At 37.2% G+C, this 19807-nt stretch overlaps 1 protein-coding gene across 1 annotated transcript in view; it reads right to left on the reverse strand.

The window, feature by feature from the left end:
* Positions 1–6397: 6397 nt before the first annotated feature.
* LOC149238286 (gamma aminobutyrate transaminase 1, mitochondrial-like) overlaps positions 6398–19807 on the reverse strand; it is a 40645-nt gene continuing 27235 nt past the window's right edge. The window contains exons 3-4 of the mRNA XM_089366946.1: positions 6871–6986; positions 6398–6775 (exon numbers count right to left, since the gene is read on the reverse strand). Of these exons, the coding sequence (XP_089223072.1) occupies positions 6698–6775; positions 6871–6986 (194 nt within the window). The 3' untranslated portion in view covers positions 6398–6697. The remainder of the gene's footprint in view (positions 6776–6870; positions 6987–19807) is intronic.

The raw sequence follows: 19807 nt of genomic DNA on the forward strand, positions 1-19807 counted from the left end.
AAAAATTATCCATGGACTCAACCCCTTGACCATAAGTAGGGGGATTTCAAGTATTCAACTTGCTTTAAAATTAGTCATATAGTAATGCATTGTCTAAAAAGAATTAAAGAAGGCTAGCACATAAGCAATCAAATGGTGAGTGGGAGTGTAACACCCTTTCTAACATTACAGTGTTATTAACTGATAAGTGGGTATATGTACTAAATTTTGTGCATTTATTTTGTATTTCTGGGCACCCACCAATTCCTTGAATTCATATATATATATATATATATATATATATATATATATATATATATGAATTCAAGGAATTGGTGGGTTCCTAGACATACTTAAAAGGAGGTCCATTAATACAAGTGTAAAACATGTAATTATTATGTATGTGTATGTGTGTGAGTGCATATGCACATGCTTAAGATCACTTCATCCTATTGATTTCCACATCCGATGGGTGTATACACTTGACATTTCGGTAAACCTAGAAGAAAATAAGCTAGAAATACAATTAAAAGTAATTTTCTTCTTTTCCCTACAAAAATATTTACCCCTGGGGATGAAATTATCATCATGAATTTTATTAGTTATTTTAAAGTTGATTTTATTAGTACATTTTTTGTTTTGAGTCTGATTTTTACCTCAAAATTCCACTCCTCGCTCCCCTGTGTGTGTGTGTGTGTCTATACATACATACATACATACATATGTATGTATGTATGTAGGTATAATTTCTCATTGACTCAATGATAACTTGTTTACATTAGCAACAATTTATAGTTCATTGTTCATTATGTTAAGGATATCAAGAATATAATGATTTTTGAAATCGATAACTGTAGAGTCTCCAAAATGTATTCAAAATATCATCCACTTTCACCTTTATCGCCACCATTTCACTCACATGTCGCAACTCCATGACCATACAAACATTCATTAGCCTCCACTTTCATAATTATATAGGTTCCATTTGTCTTTTCCAAAAGTTAATGATTTCTAGTATTATAAGTGAATTAAATGGTTAAAACTTAGAAAAATGACATATACTTGCTAATACTTAAAAGTGGCTTGAGTTTCATGACATGTGTAGGTCATTTGGAAGCTTCCAGGGCACCCTTATGTGGCCTCCAATGCTCAAATTCGAATTCCCTTCAAGATATGGAAGAAGATTTGGATAAACGTCAAAGAAGATATGTGTCTCATCATTACGTATTTGAGTTGTAACTCTATGATATTTTCTAGGGATCTAGGGAGAGAATAACGGACCTCCATTAATGAGGCAACTTCTTATGTTTTTGTATAAATATGAGAGGCTCCTCCTTTCAAAGGCATGTGTAAAGTTGGGGAAATGCTCATGTTTTGAGTATAGAATTTGGATTTGGCACCATGCTCATGAGTGATGTTCACTTTGATTTGGTTATGCTTGCATTTGGAGCCACTCAAATTTCCATCTCTCATGCTTTTTGATTGGCCACTTACAATGTGTGAGATTTATTTTTTTTAGATTTATTGTTCTTCATAGATTAAGATTTATTGTTTTCATAGATTAAGATTTATTTATTTTATATCTTTTCCTGTGTGAGAGGTTAAGAGTGATTGTTTTTATTTGCTTTCTACCTAGAAGTTAAGAGCAATTTTTTATTATTTACTTTCATATATTTTCATGTGTGAGAGGTTAAGAGTGATTGTTTTTATTTGCTCTCTACCTAGAGGTTAAGAGCGATTGTTTTTATTTGCGTTCTACCTAGAAGTTAAGAGAAATTATTTTTATTTGCTTTCATATATTTTCCTGTGTGAGAGGTTAAGAATGATTTTTTTTGCTTTCATTTCTGAAAGAGTGGTGTGCTTTTCAATTCCTGCAAGATTTAAAGATTAAGATTTCAATTCCGCGCACTGTACTATAATTTCTTTTGGATTGATTGTTGAATTAGAATAGGTGAATTTGGTTTGTCGTTATTTGGTTTAATAGTTAGGTTGATCTAAATTGGAAGTTAATTTCTAGCATATACAGTGCACACACACTTCGCAACTTTTACAAAACCCTCGGGTTGACAATTAAATGATAGGTAACTAATTTGCCTCAACAATAACCCGAGATATATTTTAATAAACTTATATCTTAAAATCTTAGGTCATATATTGTTACTATTCTAAATTTAAAATTCTAATCTTGTTTTAAGGAATCTTAATCCTCCTTTGATTAATCTATTGATTCAATGGACTTTCACTTATTCTCATTGATCTCCACCAATAGATCTCCAAACCCTCACTGATGGGCATCTAGGAAGAATATTTATTCTACCCATATGCAAAAGGTTTCCTCGCAATGGAGTTTGATTTAACAAAAAATGAAGATCTCATTTTGAACGTTGGTCATTGGTTCTAGGAAAACATAGGCCTCTATATGAAACTATGGCTCACAACATTTGATTAAGTTTCATAGACTCTAGCTATAGCTTCAGTATAGGTAAGATTCCCAAATCTTCCCCTCTAGTTTTGGGGTTTGAATCCCTATGAGACATTGAAAATGCATTAGGTGAGTTACATTTTTGAAGCAAAAAAATGAAAAAAAATATATATATCACTACAAATGCTTGCATCTACATTTAAATGGATTTCAATAAAGTGTTCCTAGTAGAAATCACGTTAGTGGCCAAAAATTATCCATGGATTCAACCCCTCGCCTAAAAGCAAGTGGCTTCCAAGTGCATATCTTCATTTGAAATTGGTTATATGGCAATTCATCATCCCAAAGAAGTAAAGAAGACAAGCCCCTAAATAATGACATGATGTGTGGAAGCAACAATAGATCATTGCCTCATTGGTAAAGAACCTCCAAAAGTAAATCCATAAGATCCAAAATCACCCTTAACATGATAGGGTGGAGAAAAATAGTAATGCGAATCACTCTAGGTAAACTAACAACCAAACACTCTAGAGGATTGAAACAAAACAAGATAGACCACAAGATGGCCTAGCTACCCCACCTAGAAGTCCACTAGTGGCAAGGCAAGAAGAGGGACATCCAAGATGGACCACATAGCCATCGACATCCCAATAGTCAAGGGAAGTAACACCATCAAATGAAAGGAAGAAGTGAGCAAGATACAATCATATCTCATACTTGTGGTTTTCCCTCGGTCATTGGGTTACAAGAGCAAAGGAATAGGATGAGAAAAAGATAATATTAAGTGCCCTGTAAGACCTCGAAGAAGATGAAATTGGAAGCAACCCAAGATTATAATAACGTGATCCACAAGAACCAAGAATACCCTTTCAAAATCAACAAGAGGATTGATACATGTCTCCAAGATAAAGAATGCTAAACCTCTTTTGAGGACATTAACATGCAAGATTAAGCACTACGACCAAAATTTATTTTGGTGTGTATTGTTGTTGTACCTTGCCTTGTAATTTGCACATCAAAATTTACATATGTAATCCCAAGAATGAAAAAACTCAAGCAAATTAAGAACCACTACATGGAAATCCCATTTTCCCTTTACTTTCCCCATACAAAGGGACTCACTATGTTACCTTTCCCTCTCTATACCCTCCCATTGGATAGGTCAAAATACAAATTTTTCACTCAATATATAACCTATTTCTTTAAAAGCAATAAGAATAGTGGATGAACTAAAACAAAGATTAGTTCCAATTGTGTTATGTTGAACTAAAAGTTGAATTGTCATAATGAATTTGACATGTTTCAACGAGTAATATTTAATGTTATATAGTGAATTGTGAAAGAAGAATCATTGTGTGTTTTTCATGTACATGTATTATTAAAGTTTGGAAACTTAACATGTAATGTCAAGAAAAATATTGAAACACTTTATTTTATGATGGTTTATTTCAAACATCTTTGCTTGCTTTTTCTTTTAGTCCCTGGTTACCTTGGATTGTCAAATTTGTATGATATTGGAACTTACAATTAGAGTCACTTGCATTTTTCTTCATTGTTAGGAGATTTTCCAAACAATAGGAGACATTCTTGCAGTTATAGCTAGAATGGTAACACAATCTAAAAATTAAATGTTTGTTGAACATGGTGATGGTTTGAAACTTTGGAAATTACCAATGACAACTTTGTCGATAGAAAGGGAAGTTGGAATAGGTGGAACATAAAATTGCAAAGCATACTAGTGGATATGAAGCAATTTTACAATGGGAACCTATGAATACAATCATCGTCAACTCATGATTACATCTAAGAATGGAATTCTTCTAGTTATGGATCTTCCTAAAGTTACTATGAGAGCACACATAAAACAATTCAAGTCTCTCAAGGAGCAATTGGTATCCTTTGAATTAACCATTTAGGAAAGATGTAGCAATGACTTTTCTAATTGGGTTTTTGACTTCATGTAAAGGGATCCTAGTTGCCTTAGGAGCCTAATTTAAGCTAAGTGTTGTAGAAGGTGAGTCCTCTCATTTCAAGAACTTCAATGGAATATTTTGATGTTACAATGAGGCCTAGAGTGACCTTGTTTTCTATCAGTGATATGAGACAATTTAAGAAAAATGTAGAAACTTCTTTGTAACATCAAAGGGAACCAAAATAGAGTCAAGGTACCAAGCAGAAGAAGGGAAAATGTTGGTAATGAAAAGGGAATTTCAACAAGGATTTTCCTAATCAGTTTGTGAATAAAATCAAAGAATAATATGAATGCCAATCACATATATTGGTATTATTTAATTGAAAGTTAAAAAAAAAAAAACTCTTTCTCAAAGTATAGGACTTATACAGTGGTGGACTACATGGAGATAGTACACTTAGATGTTTGCATATCCATGCAACTTTTTATGGGGAGCTGCCATGTATTTTGTTACATTCATTGATGACTTTTCTAAAAAAGGTTCCATGTTTTCTTTGAAACAAAGAGAGGATTATTTAAAAATTTTAAGAAGCTTAAGGCATTTGTGGAGACACAATGAGGAACGTTATTGAAAGATTGCATTGTGAAAATGACTAGAGAATATATTTTCTAAGACATTCAAAGACTATTGCACAAAAGTATGTTAATGGAAATTTTAATACTTTGAATAATGCATTGTTTTGAGGATTTTGCCATTTTGGACTATGTACAATATTTATCATTTGAAACTCTGCTTTTACTTTTTCATATTTATTAGAGATGAGAGAATATTGGTATGTATCATGTTTAATTATTAAAACTTATAACAAATGACTTCTTTTTTTTGGAAAAACAGAGTATATTTTGGATTACTTTTAAGAAATTTCAAAGCTTTTTAATGTCTTTTAGTATTAGTTTTACTTTTCGATATTAATAAAATAATGAAATGTCATTGGTATATATCATATTTAATTGATAAGGCTTATTAGTAACGTTTCTAGGGAAATTTGAATATTATTTTGAATATGCTTTAAGAAATATTAAAATTGTAAAATATATTTTTCCATTCCCTTGAAAATCAAGGAGAATCTTTACATTCCTCCTAGAGTTCATATCCCCATCCTCTGTTACATTTATGTCTTCCTTTCAAAAGAGCGTTGTTTGCAACAATACATTGATATTTTAAGTGAAAGACAGACCATAGATTTGACGAGATCATGGCTATTATTTAAACAAAACAAGTGGATGTACCTATTGTTAATAGGAAAGTTCAATTGAATTTCAAAGATTAGCTTATTGTGAATGATTTTAAATGATGTTATTAAGGAAATTATTGGCATGTTTGAATTACTTGTGAAACTTAACATTGAACAAATCAAAACATATGAATCATTATTTGTGTTAGTGCCACATACTAATGTATAAGTATTGAATGCAAAACAATACGACATATATAACTATATTTAGATAAATAATTTTAGATATTTCTAATTTATATACTCTATAAATGCATAAAAATAACCAACTTTCACTCTACAACTAGTTTTTGTTAAGACCTATCTATGTGTAATACAACTAACAACCAGAACATCCCTATAAACAATTCATTAAAAAACATATATAATTATATGTTTAGATTGATTGCTTTAAATACTTATAAACTATATTTATTTAAAGTTCCTTTTAATAATGTAAAATGATTAATTTCACTCGAGTAATTTGTTAAGAACTTTTTATATACAGTACAATTAAAAACCATAATAGTAACATCCCTACAAATAAATCATTAAAATAATAATAATACAAATAAATCATTATTATTATTATTATTAAAACAAACAACACATATAATTGTATTTGAATTAAAATTTTAAAATCTTTTAAAATATATTCTAATTTATATAATCTAAAAATTATTTAAAAGAAAAAAACTAGAATTTATCCTTCAATAGTTATTTAAGAACTTTTGATATAATAATAAAACTAACCATACTACCATTCTCATAAAATATCCCATATTTCATCACTTTACAAAAACATATATATGCTAAAATGCCCTCTCAAATCTTATTCACTCTAAACCTTGATAATACATCGTATTGGAATTCAAAATTTCAAACCAGGAATTAGAACACATACTAAACATCTCCATTAATGAGGATGGAAAGTTATGAATAGCAATGGAAATAAACATTAAACTTATCATAATTTAATATATAGATAAAATGCACATTATAGGTATATCAGCTTCAACATCAACTTCTTGAAAATCTCAAACTATTTACATGGTATGACAGTCGTAACCATTTCAATTTTCTTCATTGGCATTACGACCTGAGAAATATTTATTTGTTACGTTGAGATTTAAGATATTGAATCCGCTCCTCCGTACTCTTTATGGCTTCCCCAAAGATGTGGATCAGCTGAAAAATAGTACACATTTCAATAATATAAAACAATACTTACGAAAGCTGACATCAGTATGCAATCAGAAGCAAATGAGGAGGTGTCTACTTACTTGTTGAAAATTTTCAGGTTTCATGATGTATGGAGGGGACATCATGATGGTATCACCAGCAACGCGCACCAACATTCCCCGCTCTGCACATTGAGCTCCAAAGTATGCTCCTATGCCTGCACAAAGGGCAGAAGACAATATGGGTTAAGCCTGGAGATCTTTAAAAGTAAGGGTCTCCTAAATTTTAAACCAGAATTGCACTGAACTGGCACACCTGCACAAAGGGCAGAAGACACTATGGAGTGCCTGGAGGTCTTTAAAAATAAGGGTCTCCTAAATTTTAAACCAGAATTGCACTGAACTGGTACTTGTTTAGGCCCTGTATTTGAATGCACACGGAAATTTTCACATTGCACAACTGTTTTGAGAAATAGGCATTTCCTTTGTTAAAATTGGAAGCTTCAGTTATTTTTCATATCACATTACTAGCTCCTGCACCAGTTATAGCGAAACAAGGTTTGAAATACCACTCGCTGTGTGACTTTGGCTGTGATCCTATCTATATCCACAGGAAATTGATCACAAAGCCACCTAATTATAATCCAATTGTCAACTACTTCCAGGAAAGTTTTCAAACGGATAGACTAATGTTTAGGAAACCATTTTATGGTGACAATAAGTTATAACTAAGCCACCAAGTGATGCTGGGAGCTGCCAATCTCGTGGTGCAGCAGGGAACCTTAATTAAAAATGGAAGTAGGTGTGAACGAAATCTAAATCCTTTCAGGTGAACTGAGATTGACGAAGGATCTCTATTCCCAATATTTTAGGTTTAAGTTGGGAAACAACCATGTAAAATTGTTAGGCTATGCCAGATTTAACAAGCAAAGAAGCCCTGTTTAACTTGTTTAGAAAGTCATTAGCTAACAATGTCAATTCTACAGAGCCCTGACTATGAAAGCAGAGAAACTAAAGTGTTATTATATGCCCACCCTATTTCAGTGATTACTAGGTACAGGTCATAAGCAGTGTTCCACATGGATGCGTCCCCCAAGGTGGGGTGGGTTACCACACAATCTAGCAGGGCCCTAAGGAAGGGAAAACGTAAGGACAACTACTAGACTAAGTGACAACAACTGGACAATGACCCACTATCACCTTAGTCAAAGTCCCCTTCTCTTTGCGGACTTTCACTGATAGGAGGAGTACCGGTAGGAATGGAATCACTAAGAATGAATAGATCAATGATTTTGGTATAGCATGATTCTACAAGGCCCATTCAAGGAGACACACATCAATGGTTCAATGCTTCAAGGAAGCTAAATGCTCTCCATGAAACGCCTAGGAGGAGATGAAGACCTAGGGTTTTAGGTATGACAATAGTACTAGGTATTCCTAAGGTCAAGACTCTAAGAGATAAGGTAGGACCTCTCAAAGAAGCTCTATGTGATGATTTAACACTTCCCAAAGGCCTAGGGTTTTAGGTATGACAATAGTACTAGGTATTCCTAAGGTCAAGACTCTAAGAGATAAGGTAGGACCTCTCAAAGAAGCTCTATGTGATGATTTAACACTTCCCAAAGGCTCTTCGCTCTCTTTAAGGGACCTAAAAAAGACTTGTGCTAGATCTAGGGTTTTATGAATAATTGTGGGAAGAAATTCTCCCAAGCTATTCACTAGGTCAAGGCAAGGGAGAAGAAAGGGATTCTTATGATTTATTCCAATGAATACTAAGCCCATACAACTCTCAAAGAAGTCCCCAAGGTGTGAGAGAAAGACCTAGGTTTTCCCTCTTAGAGTAGCACCTAGGGTAAGAGATTTTATGGATGAAAGTCAAGCAGATGTCCACCAAATTTGGAGCATAGATAGCCTAGACCCTGAGCTTGATGTTTGGACCCTTGGATTCCCGAAAAATCAGGTCCCTAAAATTTCGCTGCAAGCCCTAGATTTCCTTGGTTTTCCCTCTTAGAGTAGCACCTAGGTCAAGAAATTTTATAGATGAAACTCGGGCAGATTCCCACCAAGCTTGGAGCATAGGTAGCCTAGACCCTGAGCATGATGATTGGATCCTCAAATTCCCGAAAAATCACCTCCCTAAAATTTCGCTGCAAGCCCTAGATTTCTGCCCTACCTTTCGGGGACTAAAATTTAGGAGAAAAGGAGGAAAGAGAAGTTGATCACCAAACCTCTTGGACCAGGGCCTAGTCCTTCGGGCTATGGAGTCCTAGATGTATTAGATTGGCCAAATTTGTCCTCAAGGAGGTCAAAAGTTGTCAAAAGTTGATGCCCTAGCTACCAACTTTCAACAGTTACCTATTATTAGAATATGGAGTTTCATGAATAAAAATAACATTTCATCACTAGGAACATTCAATGCATGTTATATCATGAGTAAAATATGCAAGAGCCAACCAAATAACTTCCAAAAAAAACTCTTCAATGGATTAGGGCACAACAACATTTACATTAGTTGTAGCAATTACATACATTAGACATTTTCCAAAGCAATATTTCATCAACAAAAGAACTTACAAGATAATCATGCAATATATCCATCCATATTCAAGAAGTAGCTCCAAGATAAGATCCAAAATCAACTCCAAATATCATAGTGCATCCAAGATACTCCAATAGCTTCCAAAGAAAAAGTGTGAGTTCTTTTACAAGAGAAGAATCCAAGTGATGATGATGATCCATTACAAATGAAGCTCTCCTTTGTTGAAAATTGACAGCTATGGGATGAATTTGCTTGAATAGAATTTCATTTTTGACCTTTCTAAAGTGACTTTCTGAAAATAGAAAGTTATGTCTATCTTTGCAACCATGACTTTCCAAAAATTGTAAATCACCTTCCATCAATTCGTAATCATATATACATGATGGAAATTCACTTAACTTGTCCTTAATCAATCCCAAGCACGAGACTCAATCATGTCATATGTAACTCCCCTCAATTAATGCATATGTTAGTCTCTCTCTCTCTCTCTCTCTTAATGGATTCATTCCTATCTCTCTTTAATGCTCTTACACACATCTACACTCTCTTACACACTTTAATGATTCCACCTCTTACACCTCTTTAACATATAAGTTACACTTCTCTCCTAAATGCATAAGTTACACTCCTCTCATTTATGGCATAAGTTACACTCTTATTTTGGCATATGTAACTCCTTCTCAAGGAATAGGAGTTACTCCCTCATGAATTTGACCTCCTTGCTCTGCTTATATATTTGTCCCTGTCATCATCACTTGACACACTTACTTGTGCTTGTGAAAGGAGAATTCAAACAATAGAAAGAGAAAGTTGGAGAGTCTAGAGGAAGATTGAGAGAAAGAGAGCCTTGAAGAGCAAGAACAAATATTGGAGATCCAAAGTGATTTAGTGTTTGTATCAACTACTGCTATCAAAGATCTTCTTCAAATTTGGGTGAACTTCTTCATTCTCTCATTGTACTTTGCATCTCTGTTGAACAATTGATTTCTGATAGAAGAAGAATCTGGTTGGGTTTTCCTCTTGTGGGTTTTGCCCTAATCATTGACCTAACTTCTTTGTGTCTCATTGAGTTCTTGATAGTCTTTCATTGTGCATATGGTTTATATAGTTTATGTTCTATCTACAATTACTTAACTTATTTTGCGGCATAAAGAAGTTCTGGATTTAAGTGATTGTAACAGCATACAACATCAAAATTTCAACATGGTAGCAGAGCTTTGGTGAAAACAAACTCCATTTCCAACTCTCTTTCTGCTAGAATATCTCGTGTCAACTCCATTTACAACTCTCTTTCTGCCGGAATATCTCTTGTTGTTCACTCCATTTGCAGCTATCTTTCTGCTGAAATATAGTTTGTTGTTCGCTCTATTTGCAGCTCTCTTTCTGCTGAAATATAACTTGTTGTCCGCCCCTTTTGCAGCTCTCTTTTCGCTGGAATATCTCTTGTTGTCCACTCCATTTTCAGCTCTCTTTCTGCTGAATAATAGTTTGTTGTCTGCTGCATTTGCAACTCTCTTTCTGCTGGAATATCTCTTGTTGTTTGCTCCATTTGCAACTCTCTTTCTGCTAAAATATATGTTGTTGTCCACTCCATTTAAAGCTCTCTTTTTGCTAAAATATAGCTTGTTGTTTGCTCCATTTACAACTCTCTTTTTGCTGAAATATCTATTGTTGTTCTTTCTACTTGCTGCTCATTTTCTGTTGAAATTTCTCTTCCCTTTTGCTATTGAAATATCTCATTTACAGCTGAAATATTTCTTGTTGTCCCTTTTTATTTGTTGTTGAAATTTTGAGCAGATCAAGATGTCTTCCTCTTACTTTAAGAATGAAGAGAAGTTGGCTGATGCTTCAAACTTCTTCCCTTGGAAAACCAGATTGGATATTACTCTTGAGGAACATGTTCTAGAGTATGTTGTAAAACAGTGCGAACAACGCATATGGATTTCCAATCAATTGATTAATCATGAGCAAGCTGAAGCTCAATAATAATACAGAGATATTTACAATAATAGAAACATCAAGTTTCTATGTAGAATATGGAAACAATCAGTTTCATCTAGGAAACAATAAGTTTCATCTAAGAAACTGCTAAAAGAATAAAAATAGCAATAGCTAAAAGAATGAGCATTAAATACTAAATAGGAATATTCTAATACCCTCCCTTAATGCTCAATCTATTTACAACACCAATAGACCCTCTGAATTTTACAAATTTATCAGGACCAAGAGGCTTGGTGAAAATGTCGGCAGGCTGCTCTGTTGTGGGAACATATTGGAACTGAACTGAGCCGTCTTCAACAAGCTGGCGAATGTAGTGGCAATGAGTTTCCACATGCTTTGTTCGTTCATGAAAGACTGGATTCTTGGCAAGTTTGAGCACTCCCTGATTATCACAAAACAAAGAAGTAGGCCCTGTCTGGGAAACATGCATATCTGCCAGCATACGTCGAAGCCAAACTGCCTCACAGGATGCCTTAACTGCTCCCCGATACTCTGCTTCTGTTGAGGAGAGAGCCACTGCCTGTTGCTTCTTACTAGTCCAAGTAACAGCACCGGATCCTAGATTAAACACATACCCAGCTGTAGATTTACGGTCATCAACCGAACCTTCCCAGTCAGAATCAGTGTAACCACTGAGTATAGGATTGGAACTTCGAGTGTATAGGAGGCCATAATCAGAAGTGCCACGCACATATCGTAGCACACGCTTTGCTGCTTGCCAATGATCAGCTTTAGGAGCTGACATGAAGCGAGAAATGTAGCTTACTGCAAAACTGATGTCAGGTCTGGTAGCAGTAAGATAGATGAGACTGCCCACTAATTGCCTGAATAAAGTTTCATCCACAAGTGGAGAGGATGACTGTGCTGAAAGTTTGAGCCATGGTTCCATAGGAGTCGTGGCCGGTTTGCAATCCTGCATTCTGAACCTGTCCACAAGATTTTTGGCATACTTGGACTGAGAGAGAAAGATCTGATTTTCAGTCTGCCAAACTTCAACCCCCAGACAGTAATGAAGAAGTCCCAAGTCTGTCATCTCAAAAGTTCTGCATAAATCTTGTTTGATCCCATGGATCAAATGTGCAGAGCTGCCAGTAATGATAAGGTCATCCACATAGACAACCACAAACAAGATATCATCACCAGTATGCTTGATGTACAGGTTTGCATCAGATGGGCTCCGCTGAAAACCCTAATCTGTCAGGTACTGATCAATTTTCATGTACCAAGCCCGAGGAGCTTGTTTCAATCCAGAGATTGCTTTAGCTAACCGACACAGTGTTTTTGAGCCTCAAACCTATTTAGAGGCTAAGGGTACATCTGAGTGGGAACAGGCTATGGAAGCCGAATTCCAGAGTCTTCAAAAGAATCACACATGGACAATTTCTGTTCTTGACCAGCAACCTTGAATCCTGGAGGCTGCGTCATGTAGACTTCTTCTTGGAGATCACCATTTAGGAAAGCACTTTTTACATCCCTCTGATGAACTTTCCAATTGAACTGAGCTGCTAGGGCAAGGACAAGCCTTATGGTACTCATCTTGGCTGTAGGAGCAAAAGTCTCCTCATAGTCGATGCCTTCCTTCTGTGAGAACCCTCGAGCCACAAGCCGAGCTTTATACTTGTCTATGGTTCCATCAGCTTTGTATTTCACTTTATACACCCATTTGCAACCTATGGGCTTTTTCCCTGCAGGAAGATCATTATCACAGTGAGCAAAGCCGAGGCTAAGACTCAGTGAAGGCTACCTGGCTTACAGAGGGCTCGACCTTAGAAAGGAATGAAAGAACTCAAGAGATTAGGATGCGAAGAGGAGCGCAGTTTCGAAATGAACTACTGAATTTTTCAAACTATGAAAAATTATTTCGAAAAAAAAAAAATCCCTGTGCTCTGATACCATAAAACAGTGCGAACAACGCATATGGATTTCCAATCAATTGATTAATCATGAGCAAGCTGAAGCTCAATAATAATACAGAGATATTTACAATAATAGAAACATCAAGTTTCTATGTAGAATATGGAAACAATCAGTTTCATCTAAGAAACTGCTAAAAGAATAAAAATAGCAATAGCTAAAAGAATGAGCATTAAATACTAAATAGGAATATTCTAATATGTTGAAGGAGAGGTAGCAGAACCAGCGGAAATATCCAAAGCTTCTATCAAGGGCAGATACAAGAAAAGAGAATTCAAGGCTAAAAATATTATTCTTGACTCTCTTGGAGGCCACCTCATCACTTATGTCTCCAATTTGAAGAAAGCCAAAGAAATGTATGACAAGCTAATTGGAATGTATCAAGCGAACAACTTGAGTGAAATTCTTGCTCTGAAGAATCAACTCAAGGATGTTAAGATGAACAGAGGAGAAACCATTCAAGCATACTTCATGAGGATATGAAAAATCAAAGATTAGCTGTTAACTTCTGATGAAGTTGTTTCCGATAAAGAACTAGTACTGATTTCGTTTTGAGGTCTTCCTTCTTCTTGGGAAACTTTTATTACTACCATCAGTAATAATGACAAGTTTCCCACATTTGATGAGCTCCTAGGAAAGTGTAGTCAAGAAGAAGCCATAACGATTTCCAGAGGGAGAATTCCAAAACATGAGGAGGGAGAACCTATTGCCTTTGTTGTACAAAAAAAAAGAAGAAAAGAAGAAGAGGAATGTGAAAATTCGAGAAGCCCCAAATCACTACTGCAGCAAACTGATATTACTTCTCCTACTTGTTAATCCATGCAAGTTATTCACTGTAAATATCGAAGTAAATACAACTGCAGCCTTCACAACTTTAAATAATATGCAGAAACAAGAATCTGAGCAAGAAAGAAATAACACATACAAGTGACACTGTTATTTTTGGACCAATGTCCTTGGAAAAATCCAATGTGGGAAAACCAGTGCAGCAGCTGAGGGTTTGTATTATTATGCAGTAGTTTCTGAACATAATCTTTCGATGCCTTACTAGCTATCTAATACAAAGAATCTCATTGCTAGAGAAATTAGTGAGAAATACCTCACACTATCACTAGCGAACCGACACTGATCCAGGCCCTAGATGGCTAGCCCCACGTTGGCTCTGCATTAGCCTCTCTGGGGTCTGCGTCACCTCTTCCACGGATCTTCTGTTGTCTGGAACTTCGTTTTTCTAGCCCTCCGGTCTCACACCCCGGCTTCTGGCTCTGAAACTTGACTTCCCAGCTGAATCTCAGACTCCCTCTGAAACTCTACGCTACCTCTTCTGGATCTCTCTCTGCTTTCTTTGCAACCATGTTACTTGGGAGCGGGAGCGGGAGCGAAAACGGGAGCGGGAGTGACCATTTTCAGAAGCTCCCGGTTTGGGAGTGAATCCGGGAGAGATTTTTTAAAAATATATATATTTTTTATATTTTTTAATTTTTGATACATATATGTCAACAAAAACATGTAGAATGATGAATTAGACATAAAAAACATAAAAAAAAACATAGATTGATCATTGAACCATATCACATCAATCATCTAGAAATTATAATCGTCATCAACCATGTCCACAAGTTAGTAAAATACATATTACAACTGCAACATATTGAGTCTTATAAATCATGATTCATCAAATTCAATATTAAAGTTTCAACTTCAAGCTTTCAGAATTGAAAATTCAATAACATTTATCATCATTGATCACCAAAGTTGTACTTGTAAGCTAAGTTTAACCATTACAAGAAGTAATATCGAAGATATTTCTAAGTCCTAACTTCTAACTGTTAACATGATATGAAATGTTAAAAATTTATAAAATGAAACATGAATAATGAGATGAAATGAAACAACTTTAGTCTTTCACAAAGCATCATACTCATAATTCACAATCATTACCAATGAGTTATAATTGCCAAGGCCCAACTTCAAACTTCAAATTTTCATTGTCACAGTGATATAATGTTTACAAAAAATATCATTATGATATGAAAGAGTCAAGAGTCAAGAGTCAAGGACTCAAAACTCAACAGTTATGAAAACTAAAGTCTAATAGAAACTAAAAAAGACAAGTAAACTGTAAATCTACATGTGGCCCTTGCCACGAGAGTCTCCAGGAGTATAAGCAGGTCGTGGTGGTCTTCTAGGAGTCTCCCGCACAGACCGACGACCAGAACTAGAACCTCCACGCGAGGGTGTAGATGGAGGTGGCGACAGCAAAGGAACAAGACTCGGACCTCGAGCACTGCTACTGGATGGTGGAGGTGGAGGTGGAGGTGGCATGGTTGCTGCTTCATTTTCATCCCTTACAAGTTCCTCTTCTAGTTCGTCAATATGTACAATGCCATCCTCCAAATTGTCATCCTCTGGGTGATTGTCCCAAATTTTATATGTGGGATCCTCATTAGCCCGATCACAGTAATGACTCAACAACCTCAAGTTGTAGTGCACATAAACCAAGCTTTCTGCTCGGTTTTCATTGAGTCTGTTTCTTTTCACATTATGTATATAGTTGTAGGTGCTCCAACACCTCTCTGCAGAAGAAGAATTTACAACCTGTGAAAGAACTTTTTTTGCCAATTTTGGCAAAAGTCCGTGGCCGCCATATGTTTCCCACCATGTGAGAGATTCAAATTTATCTTTGTCGTCCATTGCATGGAAGTTACCATACAAACCAGTGCCACTGAAGTATCTGCCTATTTCAAGGCGCACAGCTGCACATTCCTCCCTGTCAGGTACCAACTTTTCTAATGCTTCCAAATATCCTTTAGTTACCTCTTGATCTAAATGGGGTTTGGTCCTAACCCCACCCCCTGCTGCAGGTTGGCCCAACCAAGATGTAGAGTAGTATTTTGGCATACGGATATATGCCAAGCAATGTAGTGGAACGTTAAGCCTATTCCACCGTTCACACACACAATCATGAATCAGTTTGTACAAGTTGGGATCTCTATTATGAACAATGTCTTTTATTTCCCCCAACATGGTATCCATTTGCTCATACACCTCGCCAATCACTGGTTTGTCTGTATCTGCAAAACGAATCATGTGATAAATTGGCTTGGTGAAATCCAATACCTGCCTCACACTTGTCCAAAACTGCCCATCAAGAGTGGCCTCCTCCACCATTTCAAAACCTGCCATGTCAGCTACATTTGTAGCCCTTTCCTTTAACACCTGCCAATGTGGACTTGATACCATGCTAGCTAATGCCTCTCTTACCTTCAAAAGGCGCCTGAAGGTGAGGTAATAGCTACCAAATCTAGTCCTCGCAATCTTCAGCAACTCCAATCTCGAGTGACTGCGGAAAAGGCCATGGGTATTGCTATGATTTGTAATAAATTTTATCATTTGTTTGCCTTTCTTGTACAAATTACCAATCCATTGGTATTGTTCATTTTTGTTTTTGACAATATCATGCAACAGAAGGTTCAATTTGTGAACCAAACATCCAGACCAAAATATGTTCGGGTATTTATCCTCAATAATTGCTCCCGCTGCCTTACAATTAGGAGCATTATCAGTGATGACTTGGATGACATTGTATGGGCCAATACACTCAATTATTTCAAGTAATGCTTCTGCAATGTTGATGGCGGTCTTGAACTTGTCTGAGTAATCATGTGCAGCTAGAAAGATGGGACCACTAACAGACACAGCAAGAACACTTATCAATGGCTTGCCTTTTACATTTGTCCATCCATCAGATACAATGGACACCCCATGGTCAGTCCAAGAACTTGTCATTTTATTCAAAGAATGTGATATTTTTGCTTTTTCATGATCAAGGCCAACGGTTCTTGCCTTGTCATACCCAAGGCTCTTGTATCCTTTAGTGGCATCATTTATGGTAGAAACCATTTCGTGCCAATAAGGTGAGCGTAGAACATTGAATGGTATCCCACATGCATAGAGAAACCTGTAAACTTTTGAATCCACATCATTCCTACACCCCTCATCAAGGAAATCTGATATGGTTCTACGCCTTAAAGATGATGACCCTGTGCTTCCATGTCCATATCCACTGCCTTGGGAGGATGCTGAAGGAGTTCTTTGTGATTGTGAGCTTGGTTCAAAGAAACCCCTTTATTTTTTTGTTCTGTATTGGGCTTCCTCCTCTTCCCTTATGTATTTGGCTCTATCTGCTATTGACACCGCTGTACAAGTTTTGATTCCTATTTGTTTCTCTCCATCCCATGGCCTTTTCCCGCAGAGGTGTCTTCTAGCACGGGTGTATGAACCTGTGTAATCAGTGTTGCAATGGGGGCAATGAAATTTAGTGGTTCCACCCCCTCTCCCTGTTTCAGCCCTGTGAACATATTTCCACAATGGAGTTTGGTCTTGTTTAGTTTTTTGAGGGTCATGTTCACCCTCCTCCAGCTCCTCCTCACTGGGGTTTTCACCCATTTGACTTTCTCCGGCTTCTTCATCCCCCTCTTCAGTTTGGGGCCCCCTCCGTTTCCTACTCTCCAGCACCATAATAACCATAAAAGGGACCAGGAAGAGGAAAATGCCAATAAATATAGCCAGGTCCATGGTGTTTGATGTTTGTAGGGTTTTGATTCTTGAATCTGCAAATGTTGCATTCATGCTGCTACTGGCCCTGCCACTGCCAACACTACATCTACACTGCAACCCTCGCAAATGTTGCATTTGTGCTGCTGCTGGCCCTGCCACTGCCAACAATGGATCTACACTGCAATCCTCTCCCACTGCTGTTGCTGCTGCAACAATGGAAAAGCATCCAAAATACTGAACCAAGCGTGTTCAGCGTGATGCATCTGTTGCTGGAGTTCCGACTGCTACTAGTCTCTACGCTGTCACTGAAGCCACTTTGTTGCTCCTGACTTAGCTCTGTGCCAACTACACTGCTACCAACACTAGCTTTGCACTTCTCATATCTGGCGCTCCTAGCCACTGTCTTCGGGTGGAATTTCCCAAAACGATTTCTAGGTATTCTAGAATTAATGTGTCCTAGCCTCCCTGCATATTTTGAGGCTTAGAGCACATCTAATGCTACCAAAAGTCAACACTCCCTCTTAGCGAGGAGTGTGCTCTAGTAATGCAACCTGTTGAAGCATTACCCTTCTCTGTAACATCTCCCTCTGCGTCGCTAATGTCTGACATCACTGCCCACCAACTACTATGCAAATGCTGCATTCGTGCTGCTATTGGCCCTGCCACTGCCAACACTACATCTACACTGCAACCCTCGCAAATGTTGCATATGTGTTGTTGCTCGCCTTGCCACTACCAACAATGGATCTACACTGCAATCCTCTCCAACTGTTGTTGCTGCTGCAACAACGGAAAAACATCCAAAATACGGAACCAAGGGTGTTCAGCGCGATGCATCTACTGTTGGAGTTCTAACTGCTACTAGTCTTTGCGCTGCCACTGAAGCCACTGCGCTTCTCCGGACTCTGCTCTGTGCCAACTGCACTGCTGCCAACACTAGCTCTGCGCTGCTCATATTTTGGCGCTCCTAGCCACTGCAACTTTCACTCCGGCACTTTTCTGTACCAACTGACATGGTCCATCTTGCTACTTCTGATATGGTCTCCTGTAGCAAGGTATTGATCTAAGAGGTGGACTCCTCAAGGATCCTGCCCATCAGCAGTTCTTTCGAACTACAGTACTAGATCGCCTCACCTCTCCCTTGGAGGTATCTAGGAAATCATGGCAATCTCCTCTTCCTTGATCTTTCCGGTTGCAACCTACAAATCATGTTTCTCATCCTTATCCTTCTTCTTGAGAGGAGACTACGTAGCGTAGTGACCAAATTCACCACACCAGAAACATTTGATCTTTGAGACATCTTTCTTCTTCTTCCGTTGTTCCTGCTGCCCCTTTGATGCAAGGGCTACATTCTCTTCCCCCTCCTTGGGCTTCGTCCCACTGTCTTTGCTGCCATCAAGTTTGCACTTGACTAAGTCTCGCCTCATCTCTTCCTGTCGAAGAGCAGCCCATATTCCTTCCCAATCCAGCAACTTCTCTTTGCCCAGGATACTCTGGACAAATACTTGCCATTCTTTTGAGACTGAATTTAGGTCCAACCTCACCATCTCTGTAGGCTGAGGTGTTGATCCTATAGCTGCCAACTGATCTCGAACTTCCTGAAGCTTTGATAGGAACAAATCAATGTATTCCCCTTTCTCCATCCTTGTTGATCTCAGCTTCTCCTCCAAGTACATCTTCCACTGCTCGGAAGATCCTTGATACAACGTAGCCAAGGCATCCCACATCTCTTTGGTTGTCCCTTTGCCAGCAATGTGACATACAATGTGATCCCTCACTCCATCGAGGATCAACCACTTGGCCTTCGCCATCTCAGCCTTGTACTTTTTGAGTGGATCTGCATCACTGGGTACAACTACCACACTATCGACATACATCTTGAGATCATGCTCATCCAGAAGGCATGAGATCCTAGCCTTCCAAATCACATAGTTGGATGCTACATCCAACCGATCTTGATCTCTCAGCCCATTAGTTGCCATCTCTGCTAACAAAAATGTCAAACTACCTCCTTTCTCCTCTACG

This window comes from Pinus tabuliformis, chromosome 8 (assembly GCF_031772625.1).
Source record: "Pinus tabuliformis cultivar Carrire ecotype Pingquan chromosome 8, CPIR1, whole genome shotgun sequence".
Classification (NCBI taxonomy): Eukaryota; Viridiplantae; Streptophyta; class Pinopsida; order Pinales; family Pinaceae; genus Pinus; species Pinus tabuliformis.